We start from the raw sequence: 9179 nt of genomic DNA on the forward strand, positions 1-9179 counted from the left end.
TAATCTCATCATTACAACAATTAATTTTACCGAAACCAATCTCATTGGCCTAAAACCAAAAAAAGCTAGTCCCTTTCCTTTGATTTATAAAAAATGAAAAATTAGTCCAATCTTGGGTAAATCAATGAATTTGATTAGTTGATTTTTGTTAATTTATTACATACAACTCAACAATTTAATAACAAATAACTTTAATAGTGTTACTTGGAATAACTTCTTAGTAGCACTTGACCAAAACTCTTAAAAACTAAAGCATAGGGACTTATATATCAAATCTCACAAAGTAAAGGGCTAAATTCAGAATTAGACCATTAAAATATATAAGAAAAATATTTCAAAACCCAAAATTAAATAGCTTCAGTTTTCGAATTTTGACTTATGTCTTCCCTATCCGGCAATCCCTATCCCTTTCCTGTCCTTCCATTCTAAGTAATACATTCTATACAAGTCGTCGGCCGCCGCAAACTAGCTGAAACGAAGATGGAGCTTGGCTTGGAAACTATGGCGGCGGCAATCGGCGTATCGGTGCCGGTACTTTGGTTCCTTTTATGTTTCGTGGCGACCATTCCGGTGAGTTTTCTGTGGCGATTTGTTCCGGGTACACTACCTAAACACGTTTACTCAGCTTTTTCAGGTCTCGTGCTTTCTTATTTGTCGTTTGGGATCTCTTCCAATCTGCTTTTCTTGGTGCCCATGCTCTTGGGTTATGCTGCAATGCTTCTTTATCGGCCCAAGTGCGGGATTATCACATTTTTCTTGAGTTTCGGTTATTTGATTGGCTGGTAAGTCATTTTTTCATTGATTTTTCTTTCAAATTTCCCTGGAACAGTTCCTCCCTTAGATTTGATATATTCGTCCGGTTTTGTTTCAAAGTTCTGGTTTGGTAGGTAGTTTTTTTGTTGATGCGTTTTATTGAGCTGAATTGTGAGAAAATTTCAAATTTCTGTGACACTGAACGCTTAAATTATGATGCATGATAGTTTCATACGATAGGAAGATTGTTCAGTTTTATCTTATTAGTTAATGATCACAATATATTTGCAATTTGGAAATCTTGCAGCCAGAACCTTATATTTTGGCCTTGCTTTATGTCATTGAGGATTACATGTTTGTCCTTTTGATTACTTTAATAAAATGTGTATATTTCCTTCCTTTACCATCTAAGATTATTGATGTTTTGACCCTTGATGAAAATTTGTTAGAAGAGTATCTTAACAACACCTTAATGATTATATATGTACACGCATATTATATATCTATATGTTTTTCTTTTCTGAATTTTCTTTGAAGGTTTGGTTTCTTAGTATTTCCTCATCTTTTCTATTTTCTAGTGGGAGAGGTGGAGAATAAGTTGATATTTGATTATCTATTGTAGTTTTTTTGTGTGTGTGTCTGAGCTTCATTCATGATAATTCAGTTTTTTTGTGTGGAGAATAACTATTCATATATGTTTCTAGCCATGTATATTACATGAGTGGGGATGCATGGAAGGAAGGAGGCATTGATGCCACTGGTAAGTGACGCAGGAGCTTTTATTTTTATCATAATATTTTATTATTTTAGTTCTACCTTATAATATTTATTTTAAGTATTAGATATATTATAGACGGCTAGGGTTATTAGTTATCTTTAGGATTTAATAGTAATAAAACTTTGTTTGCAAGAAAGCCTAATAACTTTACATGCAAGAAAGAAAGTTTATATAAGTTGTAGCGATAATTATTATTCTTATTATTTGTTTTCTATAACCCTAAGGTTTCTAGAGTTCCATCTTCTTTCCCATTATTTTGTTTATCCCTAATTCTTTCTATTATTGTTGTTTTCTCCCCTAAACCACACCAATTTTGGTATCAGAGCCTAATTAGATCCTAGGGATTATAATTAGTGTTTGCTATTAAGCCATGGTTGGATGCATTAGTGGTCGAGGAAGACAAAATTAGTGTCAAGAAACAGAATTGGCTGCACTACACATGCGATTGAGGAGTTTTCGCATGCAGTTTATGCTTGGCTGCAACAGGAACAAAAGGGAACCTTGATGGAGATTTTGAAAGGTGCTCACAATCAGTTTGATATACTGGTCGTCTCATTGATAAATCTGATTTTGGTGTGGAAGAAAACCCCTTTCATGATGCTGGACTCGCAATTATACGGTACGAGGTGGATTGAAGGAGCGGTCGATGCATGCCCCTCAGTTAAACGAAGGCAAAATCAATGTTGAAGTTGCTGAGTCTCTTTGCTAGATGCATGTAGAAGAGAAAGAACACGATATGTTAGAATCGATTTATGATGAATTTCTTGAAGAAAGTGAAGAACTTGAGGCGTATCTAGTTGAGGGAAAATTTTGGGTTGTTCGTACAATGACAACCACAACCTCAAAAGAAGGGGAGGATTGGAAGCGAATTGGAAATCTCCTTGATATTTCAAAGGACACAACGTCCAATGATGATTTTGGAGTAAAAAGAACTTATTCGGTTTCTACAATTGAAACAGATTCTGTTGAGAGAGAATTCAATGCTGAACTTAAGAAAAAGCTAGAAAGTTTGAAGGCAAGTCATAGTGTAAAGGTGATGCTGCCTTTTAGAGGAAAATAATTTTTGGTCTATGTGAAAGCTAAGTTTGTGAAAGATGCTGAAAATGTGCTTCCAATGTTTAGTTTATGATATATTTTCCTTGCAAACGCAAACTTGACTTCACTCGCTTCAAAGATGGAAAAAGAAAAGGGGGCAAAGCACATTCATAACCGACATGGTATATAGTTATAGTTTCTTGATGATCAAGATGACTCACAACATGTACAACCTTACATCTTCAGCGGTTTTAGGAGTTCATTTCTCGAGTAGGAACTAGTTGTACTGAATGAAATCCAATTCGTGTAATTAGTTAAACAATTTCCCTATCTGATGGCCGGAAAGTATCACCAAGAAAATCCTCCCCCTTATTTTATTCTAATTTGAATTTTAACTCACTTAGGATGATAGATAAATAGGAATTAATTTGAACTCCTACATAATGAGAAAAAGTAAAAGGTCTCAAGAAGAAAATGATCCTATTTGACCATCGTACATTGCTAGTATCTGGAAATGAAATAATCGCAAGTATCAAGTAACTGTCCAAGCCGCCAAAGTCGCTTAAGTGGTGGTAAATCCTATTAGTAAAATGGTTTCTTAGAAAGTCCATCTATTCCCAATATCCAATAAAAATAAAAATTATTAAAGCATCAGATTTCTATATTCTCACAGGGACCCTCAGGAATTCTTTCCAAGGCATGTTGAATTATCTTTATAGATTCTGTCATTTCACTGATTTGGACTAAATAACGAGCTAATGAATCTCTTTTTTGCCACTAGGTTTCCCAAAGGGAAGGGAAGATGGCCTTAGCTAGTCAGAAGTGAGCTCCTTTGTCAACTCAAATTCCTTCCCTTCCCTGTCTTCATGATAATAGTAATGCCTGCTAAAATTTTCCTTGGGTACGAATGTCTTGTTCAAAGATCGTTTCTCTAGACACCATGGAAAAGATCAGCCCCTGCTGCAATGTGAAAGAGTGGCGGGGAATGGCTGGGCTTAGGAGTCAAGTCAACATAGTGTGGAAAGTGGGGTTGACCTTCTAGTGCCTTGTAGGGAAAGAGAGGTTCTTTAGGCTTGAGGATTTCATAGGAATAAAACTTTGTTTGCAAGAAAGCCTAGTAACTTCACTTTCAAGAAAGAAAGTCTACATAAATAAGTTGTAGGCTTTACAGCCATAATTATTATTCTTATTATTTTCTTTGAATTAATAGAAAAACTCTACCCAAGTTTTCTAGAGTTCCATTTTCTTTCCAATTTTTTTGTTCAGTCCTAATTCTTTCTACTGTTGCTGTTTTCTCCCCTAAACCACACAGTAAGTATGTTTGGAATTTGTCCTTCACTTTGAGAAGTTGTTCTTTAATTTTTCATTACTAAGGTTGAAATTGAAACAAACTGTAGATCTGCTATGCTTGAGTAAAATGGATAAATTTGGAAAATCTTCACATTGCTGCTTTCAGTTGTGATGCACTTCAACCCTTGGTTTATTGATATTTGTGGGCTGTAATACCAAATCTGTTCCAACATTGTCCTTCAATTAATTTTTTCAGATTTTCTGCAGTTTTCTCATATGTTCTCTAGAGAATGCTTCTGTAGTACTTTATAGATGCTGTTTAATTATGGAGCTCTGTCTTCTAATATTTAGGAGCATTGATGGTGTTGACACTGAAAGTCATTTCATCTGCAATAAATTACAATGATGGGTTGTTGAAAGAGGAAGACTTACGCGAGGCTCAGAAGAAATATAGGTTGGTTAAGTTGCCTTCATTGATTGAATATTTCGGGTACTGCCTCTGCTGTGGCAGTCACTTTGCTGGTCCAGTTTTTGAGATAAAGGACTACCTTGAGTGGACTGAAGGGGAGGGGGTAGGTCTATTATTTTGTTTGTGCACTTGCATGCCATTTCTACTCTGAAGTTACCAGTATGCAGCTTCGATAATCTTGTCACTTTTTTTCCCTTTCAAGATTTGGGCTCCTTCAGATAAAGGACTATCACCATCACCTTATGGGGCAACTTTCCGAGCACTTGTACAAGCTGGTATTTCCATGGCAGTGTATCTTTATCTTGTTCCATATCATCCCTTGTCACGGTTCGGTGAACCTGCATACCAAGAATGGGGATTCTGGAGGAAGCTAAGTTTCCAGTATATGTCTGGCTTTACAGCACGATGGAAATATTATTTTATCTGGTCAATTTCAGAGGCATCCATTATTATATCTGGCCTGGGTTTCAGTGGATGGACAGAATCTTCACCACCAAAACCAAAATGGGATCGCGCAAAAAATGTTGACATCCCAGGGGTTGAGTTAGCAAAGAGTGCAGTTGTGTTACCACTTGTCTGGAACATACAAGTCAGCACCTGGCTTCGTCACTGTGAGTCTTTCTAGCCACGTTGAAGCAAATACAAGCTGAAGTCATAAGATGAGTGAAATTTTTTTCCTTGTGTTGGTGCAGATGTTTATGAGAGACTTATTACAAAGGGGAAGAAACCTGGTTTTTTCCAGTTGCTGGCTACACAGACTGTCAGTGCTGTTTGGCATGTGAGTCATTTTACTTTGCTGAAAACATTTACTCTCTTCTTTGTTAATATGAAAATATGATGGACAGATTTCACCCAAAATTTCCATGGTACATCTCTCATTAGTTCCTGCCGTCTTTTTTTATTTGTGTGTGTGTAAGCAGGGATTATATCCTGGGTACATGCTTTTCTTTGTTCAGTCAGCTTTGATGATTGCTGGTTCAAGAGGTACTGATATCAGTATCCTTACTGTTATTGGAATCTATTTGTTATTATTTGTTAAACTCTCCCATTTCCTTTCTGAGCAGTTATTTATCGATGGGAGCAAGCTTCAAATGTAGGTCTTGTGAAGAAAACACTTGTCTTCATCAACTTCGCTTACACACTGTTGATTCTCAACTACTCCGCTGTCGGATTTCTGGTTACTCTCTCTCCCTCTCTCAGCTATAGGCTTGGGTTTGGTTTATGGGGAAACTAAAAACTAAAAACCCTAAAAAATGGAAAAGAAAATTAATTTAAAATGCTTTTATAGAAAATGAAGCTTGCAAATGAAAGAAAATGAAAAGGGATTTACTTTGGGGGCATTTTTGAATGTGAAGAGGATTGAACATTTAGTTGGTAGAACCCAGGATTTCCTGTGGGAAGAACGTTTCTAATATGCTTTTTCTTATTGTATGGTACAGGTATTAAGCTTGCATGAGTCACTTGCGTTGTATGGTAGTGTGTATTATGTTGGAACCATTCTTCCAATAACATTGATTCTCCTTGGCTATATAATACCTGCAAAGCCTGCCAGATCTAAAGCTCGTAAACAACAGTGAGACTAAACCCACGTTTCTTTCCGCAGTGAGAGTTGTAACCTTTGGAATTTGTCTAGCTTGTTTCAACCTTGTTTTATCTTCAGATTTTGGCTTACAATTTGTATGAATCAATTTCAATCGTTTTTGGTTTATCATCTTTTTCTGTTGTTAAGCAATTCTACTTTTTGTGTCATTTTTAATGTCGAAAAAATTAATATTAGGTCGGCTTTAACTACATACTAATATCCCTACATTGATCTAGTGCACTATAAATCTTGCATTCTTCTTTTTGGCACAACAAATTGTTTAAGGCCAAGCGAGAACATCTAGCAACTGGATGCTTGTTGTGCCAGTTGGACTGCTGTAGACATTGGATGAATGTCGTGTTCGTAGAGTCTGTATCCAGTTTACATCTGACCTTTAAGCAACTTGAGCCATCTTCTCGATGTATCCTCGTAAATTTAACACACAATATTAAGCCATGATGATCTGAGAACTTGTTTGATTAGTTGTAATGAATCCTAGAAGCATCCTCTTAACTTATGTTCTGAGAACATTACTGTGGCGCCACCATATATTTTCCTCCTTGTGCTAGCAATCAAATCTAGAATATTAGACGACACCTGTCCAGACGCGGCACATATACTGCACGCGCCACTTTGATCCCAATTTTGGCTTATAAATGCCATGAAGTGTATTTATTAATTCTTTCCGCCACTTGAATTCGTTTAGGTATTATTATCCAATTAAAATGAACTCCATTTTTATGCTTCATAGGACAACAACAAGGAGTTTGGAATAGCATATCTTCGAATTGACTCATCCTTCAATCATCTAATCATCTTCGTATCCATTATCCTATGTCCAAGACTAGGAGTTGTTCGACAATAACACGCCCTAAACCAAATTGCCTTAGTATCATTGATCACCCTTTTTTTTACCTGAACAACACGATTTCGTGCAGCACAATGATTACTTTTGATCATGATCAGCCTTTCTTATGTCTTTTTCCCAACTATCTTAGTTCCTGTCAATCCTTGCTCCAAGGGCCTCTTTCTTGGTGTGGCCTTGGCTTAAGGGAGGACACCCACTCCCGTCACATTTGGCACTCATGCTCACAAGAGGTCTTAAGCATCATTTCTATTGATGATCTTTGACCGCTAACCATCATTGTCCAAGTTGCAAGGTATCTTTGCTCAAGGCTTGGTGGAACCCAACACTAAGTTCGTGTTGCTCAACATGTCTCATGTGTCGGAACCTAACTACTTGATCATTGATCACTCGCCAACTAAGGGTCGCTTCTAGCTCATTGCTTTGTTCATAAGGGCCACTTTAAGGGGCAAGCACATTCACTCTACTCAAGGCTAGTCTCAAGCATGATGGACATCCGACATCATGCACTCAACACAAGTCTTATAATACCTTAAAACCTGACCCAGAAGTCCAGTTGGATCCGAAGAGTCACCACGGTTGCTAGAGTGACTCGCTCAATCAATCATTCAATCATTACAAATTAAAACACAAACTTATAAAAACATATAACACAAATAATAAAACATTAAACAAAAGTTGATCAAATAATCAAATAAGTTTAGAAATAAAATTCAAGCACTTAAGTCAATCAATTAACAAATCCTAAGTACATGCCAACTTTACTAAGGGCCTTTACAAATAAGAATTGCAAAGACTCTTTGGCAATGTTGCTGCTTGACCACAAACTGATGAATTACCAATCAACAGAATTAAAAATTTGAGCATTGAGATTTTCACAGCTCAATGGTGATCTAATTATAGCTACCAATGTGTAAGTTAACAATAAAAGCATTCTAACCAGGTACAAATATATATATTTATCTAACAATTCGAAGTGTGGTAGTCACATTCAATAGAATTTTCTAAGAAACAATACAATCATAAATTAGGAACAAAATAGCATTTAAAATAACAATGAAACATTATCAAGGCATTCAATTAGCAACGATATTGTTTTGTGTTAAACTAAACTTTATTTGATAATATGTTTTGATATAACAAATTAAAGTATTTTTGAATAAAAGCTAAAGTTGAACAAAATTGGGCAAAATTGAAAAAATCAAGTTAAAATGGTTTCAATTGAGTACATTTTCAATCATATTAAAACTGTTTTTAAACAAGTCAATATTGCTCCAGGCCAAAAAGTATCGATACTTTTTGACCAAGTATCGATAATTTTCAAATTATCGATACTCATTCTAATATTGATACCAAATTAACAATATGTTTTCATTGATATACAAAAAGTATTAATACCTTTTCAAAAAGTATCGATACTTTTTACCAGGTATCGATAATCTGTTTTCAGTATCGTTGTAAACTAACTTTAATGGTCACTAAATTAGACATTAAATGCTATAGTATCGATACTCTTAGAAGAAAATATCAATACTTTTTGTTGTAGGTGAATTTAATGATCTGGTATTTTCATCCCCAACGGTTGGAAATGAATTAGAGGGTATAAATACCTTCTTCTAAAGGACTTACAACAAGAATAGAGATCATCAAGCTTAAAAATCAATCAAAACAACCTTAGTGCTTAATTATTTCATATTCTTCTTGTAAACACTTGTGAACTTTCATTGTATTCATTCAGCTCAAGTGTTATTCTTTGTATTTGTGCTTAATTGGCAAACACAATAATCTTGTAAGGATTACTTCTTAGTTTGTTATTTGTTATTCTGTAACAGCCTATTTTTAGTCAAATCGGAACAGTGATTTTGAGACCAAAAATTTGAGGTCAAAATATTTAATTTATTATTATTTTAATGTTTACGGCATGATAGTATGATTGTGTGAAAATTTTGTTAAAAAATTTTATCGTTTGAATGCTCAATTTGATAAAAAGGACTAAATCGCGTAAAGTGTAAAAGTAGAGTTCTATTAGCTAAAGGTGTCTAATAGCTATAGAAATTTAAATTGGAGGTCCTTATGTGGTAAATAGCCCAATAATATGATAGTGGATGATAATGGCTTGGTAATTTTGAAATTTGTGATAATTTGAAAGGTTAATTTTGGTATTTAGTAAATAAAGGTTAATTAAATAAAACAAAACATCTTTTTTATGTTCATCTTCTTCTTCAAAGAAAAAAACACACTTAGGCTGATTTTTACATGGAGAAATAAAGCTAGGGTTCGGTCATCTTCTTTTCTTTCAAATAGGTATGATTTTTGTCCTGTTTTTAGTGATTTATATGTTTTTGATATCATTGCAGCTTAATCTAGCTACTCCAGGGACTAATTTGTAAAACTGTTAAAGGTTTAG

General features: G+C 35.0%; 1 protein-coding gene across 1 annotated transcript; it reads left to right on the forward strand.

Annotated features, from left to right (window-relative positions):
* The first annotated feature begins 354 nt into the window (after window positions 1-354).
* LOC107887135 (lysophospholipid acyltransferase 1) lies at window positions 355-6033 on the forward strand. The gene is made up of 8 exons (XM_016811290.2): window positions 355-782; window positions 1458-1513; window positions 4208-4428; window positions 4528-4936; window positions 5018-5103; window positions 5246-5309; window positions 5390-5502; window positions 5765-6033. Exons 1-8 carry the CDS (start codon window positions 481-483, stop codon window positions 5900-5902), a joined length of 1389 nt encoding a protein of 462 aa, XP_016666779.1. The 5' UTR covers window positions 355-480; the 3' UTR covers window positions 5903-6033.
* The last annotated feature ends 3146 nt before the right edge of the window (window positions 6034-9179 follow it).

Source organism: Gossypium hirsutum, chromosome A03 (assembly GCF_007990345.1).
Source record: "Gossypium hirsutum isolate 1008001.06 chromosome A03, Gossypium_hirsutum_v2.1, whole genome shotgun sequence".
NCBI classification, from domain to species: domain Eukaryota; kingdom Viridiplantae; phylum Streptophyta; class Magnoliopsida; order Malvales; family Malvaceae; genus Gossypium; species Gossypium hirsutum.

Excerpts from the sequence above, each read along its gene's own strand:
- LOC107887135 (XM_016811290.2), top strand. The coding sequence starts at position 481 with ATGGAGCTTGGCTTGGAAACTATGGCGGCGGCAATCGGCGTATCGGTG. Across the intron at positions 4,429-4,527 it reads AGTGGACTGAAGGGGAGGGG|ATTTGGGCTCCTTCAGATAA; the intron begins GTAGGTCTATTA and ends TTCCCTTTCAAG. Across the intron at positions 5,310-5,389 it reads GATGATTGCTGGTTCAAGAG|TTATTTATCGATGGGAGCAA; the intron begins GTACTGATATCA and ends CTTTCTGAGCAG.